The sequence below is a fragment of the Rana temporaria genome, chromosome 8 (genome assembly GCF_905171775.1).
Source record: "Rana temporaria chromosome 8, aRanTem1.1, whole genome shotgun sequence".
In the NCBI taxonomy this organism is placed as follows: Eukaryota; Metazoa; Chordata; class Amphibia; order Anura; family Ranidae; genus Rana; species Rana temporaria.
Genome location: NC_053496.1, coordinates 181,133,706 through 181,159,826, shown reverse-complemented (window position 1 = coordinate 181,159,826; position 26,121 = coordinate 181,133,706). Strand labels below are relative to the sequence as shown.

The 26,121-nt window shown below is 46.7% G+C and overlaps 2 protein-coding genes across 2 annotated transcripts; both read right to left on the bottom strand.

Moving 5' to 3' along the window:
- Positions 1 to 5,905: 5,905 nt before the first annotated feature.
- Positions 5,906 to 11,657, bottom strand: LOC120910168 (gastrula zinc finger protein XlCGF7.1-like). The gene is made up of 3 exons (XM_040322050.1): positions 11,622 to 11,657; positions 10,943 to 11,081; positions 5,906 to 7,618 (listed from the first exon to the last, which is right to left on the bottom strand). Exons 2-3 carry the CDS (start codon positions 10,986 to 10,988, stop codon positions 6,729 to 6,731), a joined length of 936 nt encoding a protein of 311 aa, XP_040177984.1. The 5' UTR covers positions 10,989 to 11,081; positions 11,622 to 11,657; the 3' UTR covers positions 5,906 to 6,728.
- Positions 11,658 to 11,900: 243 nt separating this feature from the next.
- On the bottom strand, positions 11,901 to 25,431 carry LOC120910575. The gene is made up of 7 exons (XM_040322334.1): positions 25,329 to 25,431; positions 25,065 to 25,212; positions 24,851 to 24,948; positions 24,569 to 24,731; positions 12,294 to 12,382; positions 12,030 to 12,171; positions 11,901 to 11,950 (listed from the first exon to the last, which is right to left on the bottom strand). The coding sequence occupies exons 2-7, from the start codon at positions 25,198 to 25,200 to the stop codon at positions 11,901 to 11,903; spliced, it is 678 nt and encodes a 225-aa protein (XP_040178268.1). The 5' UTR covers positions 25,201 to 25,212; positions 25,329 to 25,431.
- Between the last annotated feature and the right edge of the window lie 690 nt (positions 25,432 to 26,121).

Below are 26,121 nucleotides of genomic sequence, written 5' to 3'. Positions count from 1 at the left end.
CATTAGCATCTGAAGTGTCTCCCTTCGCTGGTCGGGGTATGGCCACATTCTAGAAAATCACGGAGAATGACATCCGTGTCATCCCAAAAAACAGTCACCGTGACCTTTGCGCTGATCGCTGGTTCTTGAACTTTTGAGGCCTATGGTAAGAGGTATGACACCATTCCATGGTCTGCTTCTTCTTTCCTGGATCATAAAGGTATGGCCACATTTCATTCACCAGATTGGCAAAAAAACGACAGAGGGTGATAACTAAGTCTGTGGTATGGTTTGTGTGTGTAGTGGTCACTTTGCTGTATGTTAGTAATGTGTTTATTGCAATAAAGCTCTTGGTATATTAGTGAACCCTGTCCCTTCTGGTCTGGAATTCTATAGCTAGTTTTAACTCAGGGCCCAATAACCAGCATAGACTAGAGCCAGGTTAGACATCAGATGACCACTTGGTAGTTAGAGCTCCCGTTATCTGACTGATTAGAAGCTACTAGGGACTAAGACGCAGAGTAGATAAGCTGAGTTCCAGTACCGTGGTTTCTGCTATTGAGAACTGTGTTCCAGGCTGGTTGGACAATGGCTGGGAACCCCCTCCCCATCATTGCTGATCTTGTCTTCGGGGCTTCAGCATCCAGCAGACACCACATCGTGATTATCTTCAGGAGCCCCTGCAATTGGACTTTGCTGCATCATTCATGTAGAACAGTGGTACTTCAAACTGCGGCCCGGGGGCCAGATGTGGTCCTTTGCTTTCCTTTACAGTATCTGACCCTTAGGACACTACTCCATTCATTGACACATATGATGGGGTATAATTCCTGTTGTTGACACCAACAATGGGGCACTATACCGTGAGTCAGTATACAGTGGAACCTTGGATTACAAGCATAATCCGTTCATTGAGAATGCTCCTAATCCAAAGTACTCCCATTGAAGTCAATAGAAACAAAAATAATTAGTTCCGCATTGACTTATATGGCATGCAATACAGCAGCATGTGGCCAGAGGTGGGGGAGGGGCGCCGGAGAGCCTTGGCTGAATTCGGAAAACCTCGGAAAGGCGCCGGAACTGAGTATTTCTGAGTTTTTACGAGTATTTCCAAACAGCTCCGGCACCCCTGCACCTCAGGCCCGACACACGGTCGGGCTTTTTGCCAACAAACTTCAAAATGAGCAAGTTTTCCAAAAAATCCGACCGTGTGTATGCTCCATCGGACAAGCTTTTTCGGTTTTCATCAGACAAAAATTCGCTCTGCAAACGGACAAACTTTTCGGTATCAAAAGTCCGATGGGGCAAAGTCCGACAGTGTGTACAGAAATCCATTGGACGCATGCCCAGAACCAATGTTAAAATCAACCAACAATAGCAGAAGTTGACCAAAGGGTGGCGGTAAAGAGCAGAAAAAACATGTGATCTTGGGAAAGTTTTGGGAAGATTTACAGAAAAGTCCTGCCGTGTGTATGCTATGGGTGTGCCCAGCCTACTACCTTCGGACAAAAATCCACGGAAAAGTTAGTTTGAAGTCCAATCGTGTGTACGAGGCTTAAGTGTTCCCTTCACTGGAACTAGGGGCCAAGCCCAACCCCTGAAAAACAACTCCCACACCATAATCCCCCTCCACCAGGGGACCCCTCTCTTGCCGCCGAAAACGGTGATCTTGCGGTGAATCTGCCGCAGAGACCACCATTATTGTAAACCAGATAGCCGCCTGAAGACGATACCTGGGTTATGGCCATAGAGAGATATCCCGCTTCAAAGTGTCGACGTATATAGTCGTGCGGCGGTCCGGAAGTGGTTAACAAGTTTTCATTTGTGTAGGAAACATTTCCCACACTCTGATCTTGAAAAAGGAAGCTCACCCGTGTGAATTATTGGTGTTTAAAAAAGGTCTTCTTTATGAATAAAGCATTTCGCACACTCGTAGTGCTGCAACTTGAGTCACACCAATTAGAACGGGGGCCATTGAAATACATGGATTTTGACTTGCCATGCCACTTCACACGTGTCAAGTTGCACAACCACTTGCAGTAGTGGAAACGGAGCCTTGAGGGCCGGCCATTGTATTGCACAATGGTCACTTTCCACTCAGGCCCCGTACACACGACCGAACATGTCCGCTGAAACTGGTCCGCGGACCAGTTTCAGCGGACATGTTCGGTCGCGTGTATGGCCGACCGGACAATTGTCCGGCGGATCAGACAGGTTTCCAGCGGACAAATGTTTCTTAGCATGCTAAGAAACATGTCCGCTGGAAGCCTGTCCGTCGGACATGTTCGGTCGTCTGTACAGACTCACCGGACATGTCCGCTCGGCCGAAAGCCCTCGCATGCGTCGACGCATGCGTGGAAGCATTGACCTTCCAGGGCCGCGCACATCGCTGCGTAATCGTCGCGGCGACGGCGCGGCCACGTCACCGCGTATCGTGTCTGCGCGGATTTCTGTTTGATGGTGTGTACAACCATCAGACAGAAATCCGGCAGCGGACTGTCCGATGAAAACGGTCTGGCGGACCATTTTCATCAGACAGTCCGTCCGTGTGTACGAGGCCTTACTCTCCCATCTTCCTTCTCCCCCACTTTCTTTTTTATTTTACCCCATGTTTGTCACTTTATGTCTTTTTTTGTTTGGTGCACGTTATGTTCACTGTGTGATTAGTAGGGTACCGATTCTCGAGCCAGCGCACTGAACGTCTTGGGAGTGGGCGGACATGGCCTTCTGCCTTAGTTCGCCTGCTCTAATGGGGTCTCCCTTCGGGGGAGCCCCACCTAGTACTGGGAGGGTTCTGTTTGGGCAGACCCTCCAAGGAATGGGGTCCGTGTCGGCTTTGGCTGCTCGGACCACTTGAGTACCTCACTCCCCGTCTGGAGCCTAATGCCGCGTACACACGATCATTTTTCAGCATGTCGAAAAAACGAAGTTTTCCCAACTTCATCCTTAAAACGACGTTGCCCACACACCATCGTTTTTAAAAAATGGTCTAACAAAGCGCGGTGACGTACAACGCGTAGGACGGCACTATAAAGGGAAAGTTCCATGCGGATGGCGCCACCCTTGGGGCTGCTTTAGCTGATTCCGTGTTAGTAAAAGACGATTCACGCTTTTCTGTCTGTTACAGCGTGATGAATGTGCTTACTCCATTACGAACGGTAGTTTTACCAGAACGAGCGCTCCCTTCTCATAACTTGCTTCTGAGCATGTGCAGGTTTTTTACGTCGTTTTAGCCCACACACGATCATTTTTTACAACCCGAAAAACGACGTTAAAAAATGCAGCATGTTCGAAAAAAAAAATTGTCGTTTTTCAGAGCCTGAAAAATGATGTGAAGCCCACACACGATCATTTTAACCACTTAAGGACCGCCTCCTGCACATATACGTCAGCAGAATGGCACGGCTGGGCACAAGCACGTACAGGTACGTCCTCTTTAAGTGCCCAGCCGTGGGTCGCGGGCTCGCCCGCGACCCTGTCCGAAGCTCCGTGACAGCGGGACCCGATCGCCACTGGAGTCCCGCGATCGGTCCCCGGAGCTGAAGAACGGGGAGAGCTGTGTGTAAACACAGCTTCCCCGTTCTTCACTGTGGCGCCGTCATTGATCGTGTGTTCCCTTTTATAGGGAAACACAATCGATGACGTCACACCTACAGCCACACCCCCCTACAGTTGGAAACACATATGAGGTCACACTTAACCCCTTCAGCACCCCCTTGTGGTTAACTCCCAAACTGCAACTGTCATGTTCACAGTAAACAATGCATTTTTTTATGCATTTTTTGCTGTGAAAATTACAATGGTCCCAAAAATGTGTCAAAATTGTCCGAAGTGTCCGCCAAAAAAATCGCTGATCGCCGCCATTAGTAGTGACAACATTTTTTTTTATAAAAATGCAATAAAACTATCCCCTATTTTGTAAACACTATAAATTTTGCACAAACCAATCGATAAACGCTTATTGCGATTTTGTTTTACCAAAAATATGTAGAAGAATACGTATCGGCCTAAACTGAGGAAAACATTTTTTTTTTTTTAGATATTTTTGGGGGATATTTATTATAGCAAAAAGTAAAAAATATACAATTTTTTTCAAAATTGTCGCTCTATTTTTGTTTATAGCGCAAAAAATAAAAACCGCAGAGGTGATCAAATACCACCAAAAGAAAGATCTATTTGTGGGGGAAAAAGGACGGCAATTTTGTTTGGGAGCCACGTCGCACGACCGCGCAATTGTCAGTTAAAGCGACGCAGTGCCGAATCGCAAAAACTGGCCAGGTCCTTTAGCTGCCTAAAGGTCCGGGTCTTAAGTGGTTAAATGACATTTTTGAAAAACAACGTTTTTTTAATGCCGAAAAAATGATCGTGTGTACGCGGCATTACGCCCCGGGGGATCAGTTTCAGGTCCTTCCTCACAGGAGGACCATTTGACGCCGCACCCGTTGCACGGTTTTGTGATTCACTCCTTATGTGCGTGCACATTTTTTCTTTTTACGGGTGGAGCTTTTGGGTGTGTTTTTGCACGCCATAGGCTTTTCAATAGAAAAAAAACGGAGCCTTGATGTAGTCATGGTCCCGACCCCTAGAGGCCTAATGGTGACCTCCAGAGTCAGGGGGAGCTGACATCCATCTTCACAGTGTGGTTTACTAAGGCATGGTGGGTGCGGTGTAGATAGAGTAAGTTGGGCGCCAGACACTTTGAGAATACAAAAAGATTTATTGTCTCTTAACAGAACTGGGGAGAGAGGGTTAGGGACTGAACACCCTTAGGCAGATGCAAAATACTTGGCAGACTCCGAGACAAAAAGCTTTCCCAACTTCTTCACCGTCCCCGGCTAATGAGAAAGGCTGCTCTGGTACTTCTTCGGGGTTCACAGAACCTGGCCTCTGATAACAGGAGAGATTTTCCCTGGCTGGCGACTGTGTCCCCGACTCTGGTTCTCCCTTGCCTCTGGCGACAGGAGTGGTCGTCTCTGACGGCAACTGCTTTCCTTCACCTGTGGCAACTACTTGGTTCTCCAGCCGGCAGAACCCTCTGCAACTTGGTTGGGCTCCAAGCCTGAAGCCCCCAACTCCGCGCTGCTTGCTTCCAACCTGGATAGGCCTCAGACCGCCTAGCAGCCAGGTACAGTGGAACCTTGGTTAGGATGAAGGAAAAAAGCTGGGACAGCCGCACTCCAAAAAAACTCCTCCTTTAATTAAAAATCACAAAATACATGCCACAGCAAAAAACAACACAACAAAAGAAAAGCTGACGTTTCGCACTATGCCTTAGTGCTTCTTCATAGCTATGAAGAAGCACTAAGGCATAGTGCGAAACGTCAGCTTTTCTTTTGTTGTGCTGTTTTTTGCTGTGGCATGTATTTTGTGATTTTTAATTAAAGGAGGAGTTTTTTTGGAGTGCGGCTGTCCCAGCTTTTTTCCTTCATCCTAACCTGCATTTTGATTGCACTGCCTGCACCCTTGGCTCGGACCACAGGAATCAGATTACCTGGTTCTCTTTGAGCGGTTACCCACTCTCTCATTACAGTGGAACCTTGGATTAAGAGTATAATCCGTTCCAGGAGAATGCTCGTAATCCAAAGCACTCGCATATCAAAGCGAGTTTCCCCACTGAAGTCAATGGAAACGAAAATAATTTGTTTTGCATTGACTTCTATGGCATGCAATACCGCATGTGGCCAGAGGTGGGGGGGCACCGGAAAGCCTCAGAAAGGCTCGGGGACAGCTCGGTTGAACTCGGAAAACCTTGGGAACTGAGTATTTCCAAGTTTTTCAGAGTATTTCTGAACGGGGGCCCCCGCTCCTCAGGCCAAATGCGGTACTGCACACTGCTGTGGCTTGAATCCTGCTCGTTTTGCGAGACAACACTCACAAACCAAGTAGGATTAAAAAAAAAAAAAGTGCTCGTATTGGGAAACGCTCGTTAACTCGCAATCCGAGGTTTCATTGTACTCCCGGATAGGCCTCAGGCTTCTAGCCTAGAAGCCAGGACCTTTAGGCCCCAGACCGCCTAGCAGCCAGGTACTCCCGGATAGGCCTCAGGCTTCTGGCCTAGCAGCCAGGACCTTTAGGCTCCAGACCGCCTAGCAGCCAGGTACTACCGGATAAACCTCAGGCTTCTGGCCTAGCAGCCAGGACCTTTAGGCCCCAGACCGCCTAGCAGCCAGGTACTCCCAGATAGGCCTCAGGCTTCTGGCCTAGCAGCCAGGAGCTTTAGGCCTTAGACCGCCTAGCAGCCAGGTACTCCCAGATAGGCCTCAGGCTTCTGGCCTAGCAACCAGGAGCTTTAGGCCTTAGACCGCCTAGCAGCCAGGTACTCCCGGATAGGCCTCAGGCTTCTGGCCTAGCAGCCAGGAGCTTTAGGCCTCAGACCGCCTAAAGACGAGAGAGGTGCATCAAACCCAGATTTAGGAAAAGGTCAGTGGATCTCCCTAACAATAAGCAAGGCTGGTTACCACCTAGCAAACTAAATTTGTTAGTAACCCGGCCTAACACCAGGGTGTTCTCAGCAGGCCAAGGGCAAAGAAACCCCTGGCAATTGGCTGAGACAACCCATTCACTCCTAGTCTGGATTTACTAAGCCCTTGTCATTCTAATGCCACAGCTAACAATGCCACCTAGTGACAAAAGAGAGAGGTGCATTAAACCCAGATTTAGAAAAAGGTCCGTGGATCTCCCAAGCAAGGCTGGTTACCACCTAGCAAGCAAAATTTGTTAGTAACCCTGCCTAACACCAGGGTGCTACATTAACATGAAAGAGGATGTTCATGATTGTGACTTGTGTCGTGTTTAAGAAGAGCATGTTTTTCACTAAAGGTTTTCCCGCACACTGAACACGAATAAGGTCGCACACCTGTGTGCGTTTTCTGATGTCTACTAAGTGTAGTACTCAGAATAAAAGATTTCCCACACACTGAACAAGAATAAGGGCGCTCACCCGTGTGACTTCTTTGGTGATTAACAAGGTCTCCCTTCGCGGTGAAGGAATACCCGCACTCTGAACATGAAAAGGGACGCTCACCGGTGTGAATTCTCTGGTGCCTGAGTAGGTTATTTTTTTCACTAAAACATCTCCCGCACTCTGAGCATGAAAAAGGACGCTCCCCTGTATGAACTCTTTGGTGTCTATGAAGGTTTTCTTTTAGACTAAAACTTCTCCCGCACTCTGCGCAGGAGAACGGACGCTCACCCGTATGAGTTAAATTGTGTCTTAGAAGAAATCTTTCCTGATTGAACACTTTCCCGCACTCCGAGCACGAGAAAGAACGTTTACCACTTTTACCCCTGTGAATTCTCTGGTGCATAAAAAGTTCTCCAAGTTCGGTGAAAGAATTCCCACACACGGTACATGAAAATAAACTCTCCCCAGCGCGGCTTAAAGAGGATTCCTGGGGGTCGGAGAGACCTGTAGATCCTTCCGTACTCTGAGACTTTAGATGGATTTCCGGAGTCACAGAATGTGAAGATTCCTCAGGATTAGAGGGATCCATGGATTGCTTCAGATGGTCAGGCCTGTGATATATATTATAAATAACGGAATGGACTACCGGAGAATATTGTGTGAGGACAAGATCTTCTACATTACAAGATGGAGATAAAAGAAAACGTCCCTCAGAATTCCGAACATTGTGTCCATCTGTTGAAAGAGATATTAAATAAATATTGCAAGTAGTCTTCATATCATGTATGGTGTACAGTATCTCCTCCTCATTTGTTGGGAACATGACGTTATAGTGAGGAATGGAGATGGACCCTTTATATGGAACATTTAGCTGTGGAGTAGATACATCGACGATGTGGTTATGGTCATCCTCTAAGTCTCCTCAATTTTTTTCCTTACTAAACGCATTTGTTGGGAACATGACATTATATTGAGGAATGAAGATGGACCTTTCATATGGTGTACAGTATCTCCTCCTCATTTGTTGGGAACATGATGTTATATTGAGGAATGGAGATGGACCTTTCATATGGTGTACAGTATCTCCTCCTCATTTGTTGGGAACATGACGTTATAGTGAGGAATGGAGATGGACCTTTCATATGGTGTACAGTATCTCCTCCTCATTTGTTGGGAACATGACGTTATAGTGAGGAATGGAGATGGACCCTTTATATGGAACATTTAGCTGTGGAGTAGATACATTGACGATGTGGTTATGGTCATCCTCTAAGTCTCCTCAATTTTTTTCCTTACTAAACGCATTTGTTGGGAACATGACATTATATTGAGGAATGAAGATGGACCTTTCATATGGTGTACAGTATCTCCTCCTCATTTGTTGGGAACATGATGTTATATTGAGGAATGGAGATGGACCTTTCATATGGTGTACAGTATCTCCTCCTCATTTGTTGGGAACATGACGTTATAGTGAGGAATGGAGATGGACCTTTCATATGGTGTACAGTATCTCCTCCTCATTTGTTGGGAACATGACGTTATAGTGAGGAATGGAGATGGACCCTTTATATGCAACATTTAGTTGTGGAGTAGATACATCGACGATGTGGTTATGGTCATCCTCTAAGTCTCCTCAATTTTTTTCCTTACTAAACGCATTTGTTGGGAACATGACGTTATATTGAGGAATGGATTCGGACCTTTCATATGGTTTACAGTATCTCCTCCTCATTTGTTGGGAACATGACGTTATATTGAGGAATGGAGATGGACCTTTCATATGGTTTACAGTATCTCCTCCTCATTTGTTGGGAACATGACGTTATATTGAGGAATGGAGAAGGACCTTTCATATGGTGTACAGTATCTCCTCCTCATTTGTTGGGAACATGACGTTATATTGAGGAATGGAGATGGACCTTTCATATGGTGTACAGTATCTCCTCCTCAAAGACAGGTATCCTGTCCCCCCCTCCCCCCGAAAGGTGCCAATTGTGGCACCGGAGGGGGGAGGAATCCGACTAGCAGAAGTTCCACTTTAGGGTGGAACTCCGCCTTAAGGACCACCTACTGCAGTTGTACGTCGGCTGTTTGAAAAGGAATACTGTTGTTATGGCAGCAGATAGCTACCATAACCCCGGTATCCTCTTCGAGAGCGGCTTCAGATAAAAGTGGTCTCCGCAGCGGATTTGGCGCGAGTCTCCACCGCTTACTGGAGCCATCGGTAGCGGCAGAGACGATCGGGTCCTCTTCCCTCACAGGCTGGATGCTGAGTGAGGGAAAGATGGCCCCCCCGCTCTGCTCCATAACGCTTGTAAGACCTCTGCACAAATACAGTGTGATAAAGTATTGCAAACAACTGTGATTTTATTCTCTAGGGTGTCTAAAAAATATATACTGTATATACTCGAGTATAAGCCGAGTTTTTCAGCACATTTTTTGTGTGCTGAAAATGCCCCCCTCGGCTTATACTCGAGTCACCTTTTTACACCTGATCTCCGGGCTTTTGGGGACCCGGTACCGGCTGGCCGTAGGACCCCAAACTTGGCACACATATAGTCACAGTTTTTCTCTACAAGTGTGCAAAGTTTTCTGTCCGGGGGACCTACAGCTGGGGAGCACAGATTTGTCAAACCCGGGCACCCCTTCTATATACTCCCATGTTAAACTTTAAGTCTAGTCATGGACACAGTGAGGCATGGGCACAGTGAGGCAGAGTGAGGCATGGGCACAGTGAGGCATGCACATGGACAAAGTGAGGCATGCAGATGGACACCCTAGGCTTATACTCGAGTCAAGAAGTTTTCCCATTTTTTTGTGGTAAAATTAGGTGCCTCGGCTTATATTCGGTCGGCTTATACTCGAGTATATACGGTATATAATGTTTGGGGGCTCTAAGTAATTTTCTAGCAAAAAAAAAAAGATTTTAACTTGTAAACACCAAGGGGCAGATCCACAAAGCGAGTACGCCGGCGTATCTACTGATACGCCGACGTACTTTCAAATTTCTCGCGTCGTATCGTTGTTTTGAATCCTCAAAACAAGATACGACGGCATCTGGGTTAGATCGGACAGGTGTACGTCTTCGTACGCCTTCGGATCTAAGATGCAATTCTTCGGCGTCCGCTGGGTGGCGTTCCCATCGTAATCCGATTCGAGTATGCAAATTAGCTATTTCCGACAATCCACGAACGTATGAGCGGCCGTAGCATTCTTTTAAGTCGTCTCTTTCCGGCGTATAGTTAAAGCTGCTGTTTCGTGGCGTATAGTTAAACCTGCTATGTTAAGTATGGCCGTCGTTCCTGCGTCTAATTTAATTAATTTTTTTTCGTTTGCGTAAGTCGTCCGTGAATCGGGATGGACGTAATTTCCGTCCAAGTCAAAACAATGACGTCCTTGTGACGTCATTTAGCGCAATGCACGGCGGGAAATTTAGGGACGGCACATGCGCAGTTCGTTCGGCGCGGGGACGCGCTTCATTTAAATGAAACACGCCCCCCTACTCGCCGATTTGAATTAGGCACCGTTACGCCACGAGACTGTTGGGTTGAGTTAATTTTGAAGGCTCCAATGATCAGATCTGCTTCTACAGTTCGTGTGGCCAAAGCCTAGTTATCAATGGGGTCTGTTGGGTTGAGTCCATTTTTAAGGGAGTGCAGCTACGCCGCCGTAACTTACGGCGCAAATTTGTTCAGGATTCGAACCAAAAAAAGTAAGTTAAGACGGCGTAGCGTATCTCAGATACGCTGCGCCGGGGCAGATCTTTGTGGATCTGCCCCCAAGTGTAAAAAATAGGCTCGGTCCTTAAGTGGTTAAAAAGTAAAGAAAACTTTGAAAATTTGTGGTCCTTTTACCTTAATAAAATAATAAAAAAATAAGAACCCAGTGGCTATTAAATATAGTCCAACAAAGCTTTATCTGTCTCAAAATAAAAATGATAGAAAAAATTAAGTTGGGCGCAGTGTTGTTTGAGGGAGTGATTGTCTGTCAAACTATTGCGGCGCTGACAACTGGACAATGGTGTGATAATAAAGGGGCGCTATGATGACTATTTACCTGTGCTGATTCCTGGAGAAGACCGCTTCTCTATAGGCGACTCCATCACCCCGACCTCCTCTGTAGGCTGATGATTGGAACTCACATATGTCTCTTCTTCCTCTGTAACCTCAACTTTCACGTCTGCCAGTTCTTCATCCTAAATAAACAATAAACAACAAATAAACAACCACCAATAACAAAAGAGAAGGAATAGAAGATCATGTTTAAAGTACAGTAGAACCTCAGACTACGAGTATAATCCGTTCCTAAGTATTCGGATATCAAAGCGAGTTTCCCCATTGAAGTCAATGGAAACTAAAATAATTTGTTCCGTATTGACTTCAATGGCATGCAATAATGCATGTAGCCAGGGGCAGGGGGGGGGCGCTGGAAACGGCAGTAAAGCCCAACGGACAGCTCGGCTGACCTATGCAAACCTCGGAAACTGAGTATTTCTGTGTCTTTCCAAGCATTTCCGAACGGCGCCGATCGTCTCTGCTTGGCTTCGACCCCCCCCCCCCCACCTCAGGCCAAACGCTGTACTGCACACACTGCTTTGGCCTGAATCCTGCTCACAAACCGAGTTAGGATTTTTTTTTAAATACAGTGCTCATATTCCGAAACGCTCATTAACCGCGTTACTCGCAATCCGAGTTTCCATTGTAGTTTTAAGTCCTGTTACATTCTATCCACCTACCTGATGATGGTGGGGGAAGGTGTGATCTTCCTGTGTGGAATCCCGGGAATACAGAGGATGGGGACATCTCTCTGGTGGGTTCCCATTACTGGATCCATCTGTAGGAAACACACACACTGACTGAATACATTGTTTCTATTTGTTTATCAGATGATGGGGGATCTAGGTGGACCCTCCGTACTGCTCTCTCCTTTACAATAATGTGCACCACCCTACAGTTTGGGCCCCACTGTTAGCTGGGAATACAGAGGACGGGGACATCTCCCTGGTGGGTTCCCTTTACTGGATCCATCTGTAGGAAACACACACACTGATTGAATACGTTGTTTCTATGTGTTTATCAGATGATGGGGGATCTAGGTGGAGCCTCCGTACTGCTCTCTCCTTTACAATAAAGTCTCCTCTTACCCGGTGATGTGAGGGGCAGCTGATAATCCATCATGACATGAAAAGCCTCCTTGACTTTAGCTGGCACTATAATGGTACCCTCTTCCGTGGACTGGTGACCTTCTGCTTTAACCTCATCTTTTATATCTATCAGATCGTCACCCTAAACCAAGAGAATGTTTGGCAGATATAAGGTTCAATGATACTAGACCACAAAAAAAATTGTAGGGTTCAAACTGTCTTGCATTGTTGAGTCACGTTTATGTATTTGATGCTCCAACCAACCTGATAACAGCGTGAATAGTTGTGATCTTCCTGTATGGAATACAGAGGACGGGGACATCTCTCTGGTGGGTTCCCATTACTGGATCCATCTGTAGGAAACACACACACTGACTGAATACATTGTTTCTATGTGTTTATCAGACGATGGGGGATCTAGGTGGACCCTCCGTACTGCTCTCTCCTTTACAATAAAGTCTCCTCTTACCCGGTGATGTGAGGGGCGGCTGATTCTCCATCATGACGTCCTTGTAGAGATCCTTGTGTCCTTCTAAATACTCCCACTCCTCCATGGAGAAATACACAGTGACATCCTGACACCTTATAGGAACCTGACACACACAATGATACAGTCACCATCCAGACACATCCCTTGTCTGTTACTGGATAATGTCCCAGAATTCCCGGCACCGCTCACCTCTCCTGTCAGCAGCTCCATCATCTTCTTGGTGACTTCTAGAACCTTCTGCTTGTATTTTACCTCTGGTTTCCGGAAGTAAGGTGGAGGTGCACTGCTCGGGGATGTCCCATGTTGATAGTTGTATGACAACCGCTCTACACACGTCTTCTTTGCTCTTTCAAAATCCTTTTCAAAAGTTGAAAGTAACAACTACTTTTATGTACGCCCTCAGAACCCATCAAATCTAATTGTTTAATAAGTAGAGATAAGAGTGATGTCATGTGACCTCCCAGAATCCCCCTCACCTCTCCGGTCAGTAGGTAGATGATCTCCAGGGTGAGGTCCAATATCTTTGTGATACAGTGATCCTGGTCCTCCTCCATCCTCATGTGATCCATACAGGACACTTCTCTCTGTAGATATTTAACAAACTGAGAATTATATGGACTTACATATCCAACATTCCATCTAGAGCCTCTGGTTTATAGACCAGATACATCCTAAATATAAAGCCATTTATCCAACTGTCCATCCAGAGCCTCTGGTTTATAGACCGGATACATCCTAAATATAGAGCCATTTATCCAACTGTCCATCTAGAGCCTCTGGTTTATAGACCGGATCCATCCTAAATATAGAACCATTTATCCAACTGTCCATCCAGAGCCTCTGGTTTATAGACCAGATACATCCTAAATATAGAACCATTTATCCAACGCAATAAATGCAAACAAAAATTGACAATTGAGATGTATCTGGTCTAATAACCAGTGGCTATTGATAGTTTAAAAAACTTGAAATATATGTGTGTATCATCATCTACTGGAGATAAAAGACATTACAGTGACTATGGAGGAAGAGGACGGACATGACGGGGGTTACTGGGTGTAAATATAAAATAATATCTTATTACCTCCTCTGTTATCATTTTCACCAATGTCTCCTTTCTACTTCCTACTAACCTCTGACCCGGAAGTTCCTATTTATATGTGACATCACTTCCTGTTTGTACCTTACATCACTTCCTGTCTCTGCGTTCCACTGACAATGTGTAGCGTCACCTCCTTGTGGGGAAAATAGAATCTGCAACCTACGTAGTTTTTCAATTCCTTGATTGCTGCCCCTTGGCTCACTTTTTACATTTATTGTTGAAATAATAAATAAATAATAAAACCCAAATAATAAAAATAAACAATAAAAATGATTGATTACTATGTATTTTTTTCCCAATACAAAATGTTATTTCCAATATTTACTGTAACGTATTTGCCGGCGTATAAGGTGACTTCGCGTATAAGACGACCCCCTAATTTTCCAGCTAAAAGGTTGGTTTTGGAAAATACTCGTCTTATAAGTCGACCCCCTTCCAACTAGTCTGTCTAGAAGCTGAGGGGTAACAAGAACAACCGCTGACAGCAACAGGCTTTATTCAGCTTTTTTTAAATCTCACTGTGCCCACTGCAAGCCTTACCTCACTGTGCCCATTGCATGCCTCACCTCACTGTGCCCATTGCATGCCTCCCTTTGCCGATCTCCATACCTTATCCCTGACATGTAGAGTCAGACTGCGGGTGTCCATTGTTAAAAAGTCGCGCCTCCTCCTCGTCCTGTTCCGTGATAGGCGGGACACTCAGTTTCCCAGCAGAGCCTGTGTTTTCCGCCTATCACGGATGTCCTATCACGGAACAGGACGAGGAGGAGGCACGACTTTTTAACAATGGATGCCCGCAGTCTGCCCACAGTCTGACTCTGACTCATTCTGCATACAGTTACGGGTAGTACCGGGGGATATAAGACGACCCCCGATTTTTGGAGGATATTTTTAAGTATAAAAGGCCGTCTTATACGCCGGAAAATACGATAAGTTATTTTTGTTGGCTTCTCCCCATGTCAGCATTCTACAAGTCATCTATATCTCTCAACCCCATAGGAAATCCCCCTTATTCCTTTCCATTCAGCTCCCCCACCCCTCCGCAATGTAGACTTAGAACACCAGGACGAGAAGATTTGGCCAGTTTGACTGCATGAACCTCAGTCTTCTACAGTTGGATGTCAGTCATTTAGTGATGCCAACAAATGACAGCTACCTGCCTCCCACCTGCTTGTTTCAAATTGTAAGTGTAGCACCCTCTACTTAGGTAGGTGCTGGAGTTGAGATTTTTAGTCAGTGCAGGTAAATTTAGGCAGGTCTAAAGCCTGAAGCTAGGCCTGTTTGTTTTGATCTGTGGGGCTGGGAGTGGCTCAGAGGAGCCTGGTGACTCACAGCTAGCTTCACCTTTTTGGTTACCTACCATCTGCTTCTAGAAGGAAGGTGGGGAAGAAGGGTGGAGCTGTCTGGGGTGTTCCAAGATGGTGGTAATGGGAATATGACCATGATGAGGAGAACCAAGATGGTGGTAATGGGAATATGAACATGAGGAGGTGAACCAAGATGGCGGTGATGGGAATATGATGATGAGAAGATCCAAGGTGGCAGTGATGGGAATATAACCATGAGGAGGAAAACCAAAATGGTGGTAATGAGAATATGACCATGAGTAGGAGAACCAAGATGGCGTTGATGGAAATCTGACCACGAGGAGAAGAACCAAGATACTAGTGATGGGAATATGACAATGAGGAGAAGAACCAAGATGGCAGAGATGATAATATGACCATAATGAGGAGAAGCAAGATGGCAGTAATGGAAATATGACCATGAGGAGGAGGAGAACCAAGATGGCGGTGATGAGAATATGACCATGAGGTGGAGTATTAAGATGGTGGTAATGGGAATATGACCATGAGTAGAAGAACCAAGATGGCGGTGATGGAAATCTGACCATGAGGAGAAGAACCAAGATGGTAGTAATGGGAAAATGACAATAAGGAGGAGAACCAAGATGGCAGCAATGGGAATATGACCATGAGTAGGAGAACCAAGATGGCGGTGATGGAAATCTGACCATGAGGAGAAGAACCAAGATGGTAGTGATGGGAATATGACAATAAGGAGGAGAACCAAGATGGCAGCGAGGAGAATATGACCATGAGGAGGAGAACCAAGATGGCAGTGATGGGAATATGACCATGAGGAGGAGAACCAAGATGGCAGTGATGGGAATATGATCATGATGAGGAGAACCAAGATGGCAGTGATGGAAATATGACCATGAGGAGAAGAATCAAGGTGGTGGTAATGGGAATATGACCATGAGGAGAAGGAGAACCAAGATGGCGGTGATGAGAATATGACCATGAGGAGGAGTACTAAGATGGTGGTAATGGGAATATGACCATGAGAAGGAGAACCAAGATGGCAGTGATGGAAATATGACCATGAGGAGAAGGTGAACCAAGATTGCGGTGATGGGAATATGCCCACGAGGAGGAGAACCAAGATGCCAGTGAAGGAAATATGACCATGAGAAGGAGAACCAAGATGGCAGCGATGGGAATATTCTACGTGGCAGTTGTAGTGGCTCCATGTATCTTTTAATATCAACTGACATATGTGTGAAAATGGACCTTCTGGACTCTTCGTCTCACCAATGAAACCCAATGGATGGCTCTCTATGAGCTGATCACATTCCAATCACAGATTATATAAAAATGATAATCATTAAAAAAAAAAAAGACTCAGGACTAAATATTGTAAAGCTTTTTTATTTAACAAGATCAGAATAAGTGACTAATACACAATAGAACAAATCTTGAACTTTATATATCTGAAGTATTGGTTGAACTAGATGGAATTTTTCAACCAGACTACGTAACTATTAGGTAAAGGTCCTCTGTCCCTGAGGAATCTGAGGCACGTGGGGTACAAGCATTACGAGGGGCTCCCACTCGCTTTTCTTTATATAATGGAGAATGCCAAAAGAGGAATGAGGACACCCCAAAGGATGGGAACCGGAAACTTTAGCAAGCAGATTTCACCATTGGAGTCCCCAAGACTCGGGTCATCAGGCTCCACCTATGGAAGGAATTTCACCTTTGACAGAAGATAAACAAATTCTTATAATATGCTTGTTCTATGGACCTAAATAGTTCCCCCCGTACCTTTGTTAACATCTACAGTAGGTGTGACTCCTCTGATGTCTAATTAGATTTCTTTCATATTTACATTTCCCGCAATCGCAACATAAAAAGCTGTCCTTTCGAAGGTGAATCCTTTGGTGTTTATGAAAGTCTCCTTTTTGGGTTAAACATTTCCCGTACTCTGAACATGGAATGAGGTCAGGCCACTCAGGTTCCTCCAGCCCAAACTCGCTTATCCATGTCTTTATGGACCTTGCTTTGGGCACTGGTGCAAATGATTTGGTGGAAGGGTGATTATGGTGTGGGGTTGTTTTTCAGGGGTTGAGCTTGGCCCCTAATGCCGCGTACACGCGGTCGGAATTTCCGACAAGAAAAGTTCGATGTGAGCTTTTGGTCGGAAATTCCGACCGCATGTAGGCTCCATCAGACCTTTTCTGTCGGAATTTCAGACAGCAAAAATTTGAGAGCTGGTTCTCAATTTTTCCGACAAGAAAAGTTCTTGTTGGAAATTCCGATCGTCTGTATGCAATTCCGACGCACAAAAAAACACGCATGCTCGGAAGCATTGAACTTAAATTTTCTCGGCTCGTCGTAGTGTTGTACGTCACCGCGATCTTGACGGTCGGAATTTTGTGTGACCGCGTGTATGCAACACAAGTTTGAGCCAACATTCCGTCGGGAAGAAAAAAACACTGTTTTCTTGTCGGAATTTCCGATCGTGTGTACACGGCCTTAGTTCCAGTGAAGGGAACTCTGAGGCCGGAATCACACTAGTGCGGTGCGAATTTCAGCTCTCTTATCTCTGCAGAGAGATAAGAGAAGTGTTCAGCAGATTAGCAACGTTTTAGATGCGAATTTGGAGACCTGGGAGAAGTTGCGGGTGAGAGGAGAGTGGGGGAGAATTGTATTGAGCTGAATGAGAGAAATTCCTGAAGAGAACTGAACACATCTGCGAATCAGCTGCGTACCCATAGAAGATAATGGGCTTGAATTCGCACCTGAGCCGCACCGCAATGCCTAAAAGACGCACACGGTTTTACTGCAATGCGCAGTGCGAATGCATCGCACATATGTGAACCAGCCTCATTGAAAACAATGTATTTTAAAATGTTCTGCGAATTGGATGCGGTTTAAGCTGCACTCAATTCGCATAGGTGTGAACCTGGCCTTAAGGAGTCAGCATACCAAGACATTTTTGGACAATTCATGCTCCCAACTTTGTGGGAACAGTTTGGCGACGGCCCCTTCCTGTTCCAACATGACTGCGCACAGGGCTTTTTTTCAGCGGGAATGCAGTTCCGGCACCTCCTGGACGGACTGTATGTAATGGCAAGGTGTGCTGCAGGGTATTGATGCTCACTGCTGGTGATCTAAATTTGCAGGGGGGTCTATGGTTGCTGAGGAGGTCTATTGTTGCTGAGGGATCCTATGTTGCTGGGGGGGGGTCAGTTATTGCTGAAATAGATCTACTGTTGGGGGAGGGGGTCTATTGTAGATGGCTGCCAGAGAGTCTATTAATGCTGGCTGTGCGGAGATCTATTGATGCTGCCGGGAGTCTATTGTTGCTGGGGGGGGGGGGGGGTTTTGTTGTGGGTGGTCCATTGTTGTTAGGGGGATCTATTGTTGCTGGCTGCAGGGGATCTATTTTTACTGCTTTTCTTGATATCATTACCAAATTCCATACAAATGACTTAGCACCACAAATATATACTTGGCTCTAGATCATGGGTCTTCAAACTACGCCCCCCCCCCCCCAGTTGTTCAGGAACTAAAATTCCCATCCTGCCTAGTCCGGTCTATGAATGTCAGTGTGTTACAATGCCTCATGGGATGTGTAGTTCTACAACAGCTGGGGGGCCGAAGTTTGAGGGTCCCTGATCTAGATTGTCTAAAAGGGGCGGTACTGGGAGGTGGGTAGAGGCCGGAGAAAAGGGGTGACCCGGAAAGGGGGAGTAGCTGCACCAATTGTCTGAGAAAAAAAAAAAGCACTGACTGCACACCAATGCACAAAGCAAGGTCCATGAAGACATGGAAGAGCGAGTTTGGGGTGGAGGAACTTGACTGGCCTGCACAGAGTCCAGACCTCAACACCTTTGGGATGAATTAGACCGGAGACTGCGAGCCAGACCTTCTTGTCCACCATCACAAATACGCTTCTGGAAGAATGGTCAAACATTCCCATAGACACACTCCTAAACCTTGTGGACAGCCTTCCCAGAAGAGTTGAAGCTGTTATAGCTGCAAAGGGCTGGGCCAACTCAATATTGAACCCTACAGACCAAGACTGGGATGCCATTAAAGTTCATGTGCGTGTAAAGGCAGGTGTCCCAATACTTTTGACATTTTAGTGTATATATAAGAACTCTCACTTGTGTGACTCGGCATGAAGGGGTCCTTAAGTGGTTAGTTGTCAGTTAAAGCGACGCAGTGCAGAATCGCAAAAAGGGGCAAGGTCCTTAACCTGCATAATGGTCCGGGTCTAAAGTGGTTAATGATCAGCAGCTACAGTATTCGTAGCTGGTGACTTCATTTTTCGGGGGGGAGCTCCTCTTTAACATGAATGAGGATGTTCACGATTGTGACTTGCGTCGTGATTTAGAAGCGACTGCTTTTTACTAAAAGATTTCCCGCACACTGAACAAGAATAGGGGCGCTCCCCGGTGTGAACTTTCTGGTGTTTAACAAGGTCTGCTTTGTGCAAGAAATTCTTTCCGCACTCTGCGCAGGAAGAGCGCACCCCCGTGTGAACTCTCCTGTGCTTGCGAAGGTCCGCTGTCTGAACAAAACTTTTCCCGCAATCTGGACACGAATAAGGACGCTCGCCCGTGTGTCTCCTCTGGTGCGTAAGACATGATCTTTTCTCGCTGAAAGATTTCCCGCACTCGGAACAAGAAAAAGGGCGCTCCCCCGTGTGAATTCTTTGGTGAGTAAGAAGGTCTCCTTTCAAGAGGCAGGAATAGCCGCACTCTGCACATGAAAAAGGGCGATTACCGGTGTGAATCGTCTGGTGCCTAAGAAGGTTATTCTTTTCAGCGAAACTTCTCCCGCACTCCGAGCACACGAACGGACGCTCGCCAGTGTGCGTTTTCTGGTGCCTAAGAAGGTTTTCTTTTAGACTGAAACTTCTCCCGCACTCTGCGCAAGAGAACGGACGCTCGCCCGTGTGAGTTAAGTGGTGCCGATGGAGAAACCTTTCCTGATTGAACACTTTCCCGCACTCCGAGCACGAGAACGAACGATTGCCACGTTTGGCCCTGTGAGTTTTCTGGTGTATAAAAAGTTCTCCAAGTTCGGTGAAAGAATTCCCGCACGCTGCGCATGAAAACAGACACTCCCCGGCGCGGCTTAAAGAGGATTCCTGGGGATCAGAGAGACCTGTAGATCCTTCCGTACTCTGAGATTTTAGATGGATTTCCGGAGTCACAGAATGTGAAGATTCCTCAGGATTAGAGGGATCCATTGATTGCTTCAGATGGTCCGGCCTGTGATGTATATTATAAATTACGGAATGGACTACCGGAGAATATTGTGTGAGGACAAAATCTTCTACATTACGGGATGGCGATAAAAGAAAACCTCCCTCAGAGTTCCGAACATCGTGTCCATCTGTTGAAAAAATAAAAATTGTAATTAATGTTGTTTTTTTGTACTGAGGCTCAAAATTTCAAGTCCTGAGCTACTAGCCAGGCCTGAAGGGTTACTCGCCACCGGTTGCCCCACCCAACCCTTACCCTGCCCCGCCCCTAATGACGCCCTCACAAATGATCTCATGAAATGACACTTAAATGTTTTATGCAGAATTAAGTTACAAAAATAAATATTAACAACAACTTTATCAGTTCCCCTCAGCACCTCATTGCAGCCTCACCGTGCCCACATTGCAGACTCACCGTGCCCCACATTGCAGACTCACCGTGCCCCACATTGCAGACTCACCGTGCCCCCATTGCAGCCTCACCGTGCCCACATTGCAGACTCAACGTGCCCCACATTCCAAACTCACCATGCCCCCATTGCAGCCTCACCGTGCCCCACATTGCAGCCTCACCATACCCCACATTGCAGCCTCACCGTGCCCCACTTCGCAGCCTCACCTTGCCCCCATCGCAGCCTCACTGTGCCCCACATTCTAGCATCCACCGTGCCCCCATTGCAGCCTCACAGTGCCCCAAATTGCAGCCTCACAGTGCCCCAAATTGCAGCCTCACCGTGCCCCACATTGTAGCCTCACCGTGCCCCACATTGTAGCCTCAACGTGCCCCATTTGCAGACTCACCATGCCCCCATTGCAGCCTCACCGTGCCCCACTTCGCAGACTCACCTTGCCCCCATCGCAGCCTCACTGTGCCCCACATTCTAGCCTCACCGTGCCCCCATTGCAGCCTCACAGTGCCCCAAATTGCAGCCTCACAGTGCCCCCATTGCAGCCTCACAGTGCCCCAAATTGCAGCCTCACAGTGCCCCAAATTGCAGCCTCACAGTGCCCCAAATTGCAGCCTCACCGTGCCCCACATTGTAGCCTCACCGTGCCCCACATTGTAGCCTCACTGTGCCCCAAATTGCAGCCTCACCGTGCCCCAAATTGCAGCCCCACTTTGCCCCCATTGCAGCCTAACTGTGCCCCACATTACAGCCTCACCGTGCCCCACATTGCAGCCCCACTTTGCCCCCATTGCAGCCTCACCGTGCCCCACATTTGCAGCCTTACCGTGCCCCACATTTGCAGCTTCACCGTGCCCCAAATTGCAGCCTCACCGTGCCCCACATTGCAGCCTCACCGTGCCCCACATTGCAGCCTCACCGTGCCCCACATTGCAGCCTCACCGTGCCCCACATTGTAGCCTCACGTGCCCCATTTGCAGACTCACCATGCCCCCATTGCAGCCTCACTGTGCCCCACATTTGCAGCCTTACCGTGCCCCACATTTGCAGCCTCACCGTGCCCCAAATTGCAGCCCCACTTTGCCCCCATTGCAGCCTAACTGTGCCCCACATTACAGCCTCACCGTGCCCCACATTACAGCCCCACTTTGCCCCCATTGCAGCCTCACCGTGCCCCACATTGCAGCCTCACCGTGCCCCACATTTGCAGCCTCACCATGCCTCAAATTGCAGCCTCACCATGCCCCAAATTGCAGCCTTACATTGACCACATGGCAGCTTTAGGCCGCGTACACACGGTCGATCCATCCGATGAGAATGGTCCGACGGACCGTTTTCATCGGTTCACCGCTGAAGCAGACTGATGGTCTGATGTGCCTACACACCATCAGTTAAAAAAACGATCGAGTCCAACGCGGTGACGTAAAACACACGACGTGCTGAAAAAAATTAAGTTCAATGCTTCCAAGCATGCGCCGACTTGATTCTGAGCATGCGCGGGTTTGGAACCGATGCTTTTGTGTACTAACCATCGGTTTGGACCTATCGGTCAGCCGTCCATCGGTTCGATTTTAAAGCAAGTTCTCTAATTTTTGTCCGAAGGACAACAGACCGATGGGCTGTACACACGGTCGGTTTGGACCAATGAAACTGAACTTCAGTCCGTTTTCATCGGTTTGGACCCGTCGTGTGTATGCGGCCTTACAGTGGCCCCATTGCAGCCTTACAGTGCCCCCATTGCAGCCTTACAGTGGCCCCATTGCAGCCTTACAGTGGCCCCATTGCAGCCTTACAGTGCCCCCATTGCAGCCTTACAGTGGCCCCATTGGGCGGAGGAAGTGAGAGGGGTGACGGGATCGTGACTGGAGTTAGAACAGAACTGGATCACTGAGCGGTAAAACACGCTGTAACAGCATTACATTATTATTATTATACAGGATTTATATAGCGCCAACAGTTTGCGCTTTACATCGGGGAAGACAGTACAGTCACAAAACAATTCAATACAGGAGGGATCAGAGGGCCCTGCTCGTTGCAGCTTACAATCTAGAAGGGAGGGTCAAGTGGAACAAAGGGTAGAAGCTGTGGGGGGTTATCAGATGGACTCAGGGATCCTCTAAAAGCTAATAGAGAAGGAGATAGACGGACAGATTGGGGTAAGGAGTTCCATAAACTTGGAGAGGCTCTGAAAATGTCCTGGAGATGAGCATGGGAGCAGGTGATGAGAGAGCTAGAGAGTAGGAGGTCTTGAGAAGAACAAAGAGAACGATTAGGTTAGTATTTAGAGACTAGGTCATTGACATTGCTCTGCTCACTGATCTCACACAGCCCCGCCTCCTCCTAACCCCGCACCTGTGATAGACAGAACGCGGGTCCAGTGCTGGGATGAATTCTGTCTATTACAGACGCGGGGTTAGGAGGAGGCGGGGCTGTGTGAGATCAGTGAGCAGAGTGGAGACAGTTTCAATGTAATGCTGTTACAGCATGTTTTACCGCTCGGTGATCCCGTGGCTCTCCTCTAACTCCAATTACTCTTCCACCAGGAAAACAGGCTCTCGATCAACCCTGCCCGCCAGCGGTGCTTGCCATCCCACTCCCAGGCAGTCCAGCATCTCGCCAGACCTCATTTTCCACTCGCAAAATGCGAGTAGGTCAGTGGGGGCTGGTATACAGTTTCTCTCTTCATTTGTTGAGAACATGACGTTATATTGAGGAATGGAGAGGGACCTTTCATATGGAACATTTAGATGTGGAGTAGATACATTGATGATGTTGTTATGGTCATCCTCTAAGTCTCCTAAATTTTTTTCCTTACTGAATGCATTTGTTGGGAACATGACGTTATATTGAGGAATGGAGATGGACCTTTCATATGGTGTACAGTATCTCCTCCTCATTTGTTGGGAACATGACGTTATATTGAGGGATGGAGATGGACCTTTCATATGGCCTTCTCCATGTCTGTCTGTCCACCTGCAAGGTGATTAATGTGGCCAGTCTGTGGGTGGAGACCAAACCTGATTTAAGCCAGCCAAGCCGGCAATCTCAGAATCTCCTCCTCATTTGTTGGGAACATGACATTATATTGAGGAATGGAGATGGACCTTTCATATGGTGTACAGTATCTCCTCCTCATTTGTTGGAGACATGAAAAATATATTGAGGAATGGAGAGGAATCTTTCATATCACCCTCGGCCAGAGCACTCGTTACTGGCCATGAACCAAGCCATCATCTGATGTCTCGATTCACAAACAACGTACAGAGCAGCCCTCTACCTTGTGCTGTTTCCATTCCTCAGAAGGGGATTTTTTTTTATTAATTAACCATGCAGTTATTACTTCCAGATCAGCAGCAGCCGACATTCTAGGTTGTAGAATTATCGTTAACCCTTTCATCACCCCATACTCTCCTGTATATCTCAGCTAAATCCCGGTCTCTGTAGTTACCTGTATATTAAAACTTTTACGACGCTGAAAACTGAACAATGGCCTAATAATGACCAGGATTATTATTATTTACCTGTGCTATCTAAGGAAGATTCCTCCTCTTTGACTCTTATCTTCAACCCAAACTCCTCTGCAGACTGATGATCGAAACTCACATACGTCTCTTCTTCTTCCTCTTTAACTTCAACTTTTATATCAATCAAGTCTTTGCCCTAAACCCCAAAAGGACAGAGAATTACACCTGCAAAAAGTAAGCTCTAAAACCAGTAGACAACAAAGAGGAATATCAATTCATTCTGGAAAGTTCCATCTACCTGATGATGGTGGAGGATGGTGTGATCTTCCTCTGTGGAATCCCGGGAATACAGAGGACGGGGACATCTCTCTGGTGGGTTCCCATTACTGGACTCATCTGTAGGAAACACACACACTGACTGAATACATTGTTTCTATGTGTTTATCAGATGATGGGGGATCTAGGTGGAGCCTCCGTACTGCTCTCTCCTTTACAATAAAGTCTCCTCTTACCCGGTGATGTGAGGGGCGGCTGATTCTCCATAGTGACATGAAAAGATTCCTTCTCTTCAGTTGGCACCATCATGGCGTCCTCTTCTATGGGCTGATCGCCGCTCACATATGTCTCTTCTTCTTCTGCTTTAACCTTAATTTTTAGATCCATCAGATCGTCATCCTAAACCAAGAAAAGGGTTTGCAAATATAAAGTTTAATAACGCAAGACCATATTTTGGAGGGTTCACACACTGTCTAGCATTGTTGAGTCACATTCATGTTCTAGATGCTCCAACCAACCTGATAACAGCGTGCGTAGTTGTGATCTTCCTGTGTGGAATCCCGGGAATACAGAGGACGTGGACATCTCTCTGGTGGGTTCCCATTACTGGATCCATCTGTAGGAAACACACACACTGACTGAATACATTGTTTCTATGTGTTTATCAGATGATGGGGGATCTAGGTGGATCCTCCGTACTGCTCTCTCCTTTACAATAAAGTCTCCTCTTACCCGGTGATGTGAGGGGCGGCTGATTCTCCATCGTGACATGAAAAGATTCCTTCTCCTCGATTGGCACCATCACTTCACCCTTTTGCATGGACCCATCACTAATTTTCTCAGCTTTGACCTCAACCTTAACACCCATCAGATCTTTACCCTAATTATTGAAAATGGTTGGGAACAAGTGATTTTATAATGCATAATCAATATCATCTACTTATGGTCTTTCAATGTTGAGTCACTTTAATACTCTAGATGCTCCATCCCACCAACCTCATAATTGTGTGAATAATTATGATGTTCCTGTGTGGAATCCCGAGAATCCAGAGGACGGGGACATCTCTCTGGTGGGTTCCCATTACTGGATCCATCTGTAGGAAACACACACACTGACTGAATACATTGTTTCTATGTGTTTATCAGATGATGGGTGATCTAGGTGGAGCCTCCGTACTGCTCTCTCCTTTACAATAAAGTCTCCTCTTACCCGGTGATGTGAGGGGCGGCTGATTGTCCATCATGACGTCCTTGTAGAGATCCTTGTGTCCTTCTAAATACTCCCACTCCTCCATGGAGAAATAGACAGTGACATCCTGACACCTTATAGGAACCTGACACACACACAATGATACAGTCACCATCCAGACACATCCCTTGTCTGTTACTGGATAATGTCCCAGAATTCCCAGAATCCTCCTCACCTCTCCTGTCAGCAGCTCAATGATCTTCTTGGTGACTTCTAGAACCTTCTGCTTGTATTTTACCTCTGGTTTCCGGAAGTAAGGTGGGAGTGCGCTGCTCGGGGATGTCCCATGTTGATAGTTGTATGACAACCGCTCTACACAAGTCTTCTTTGCTCTTTCAAAATCCTTTTCAAAAGTTGAAAGTAACAACTACTTTTATGTACGCCCTCAGAACCCATCAAATCTAATTGTTTAATAAGTAGAGATAAGAGTGATGTCATGTGACCTCCCAGAATCCTCCTCACCTCTCCAGTCAGGTCTGTGTTTTATTAATAGAGATAAGAGTGATGTCATGTGACCTCCCAGAATCCTCCTCACCTCTC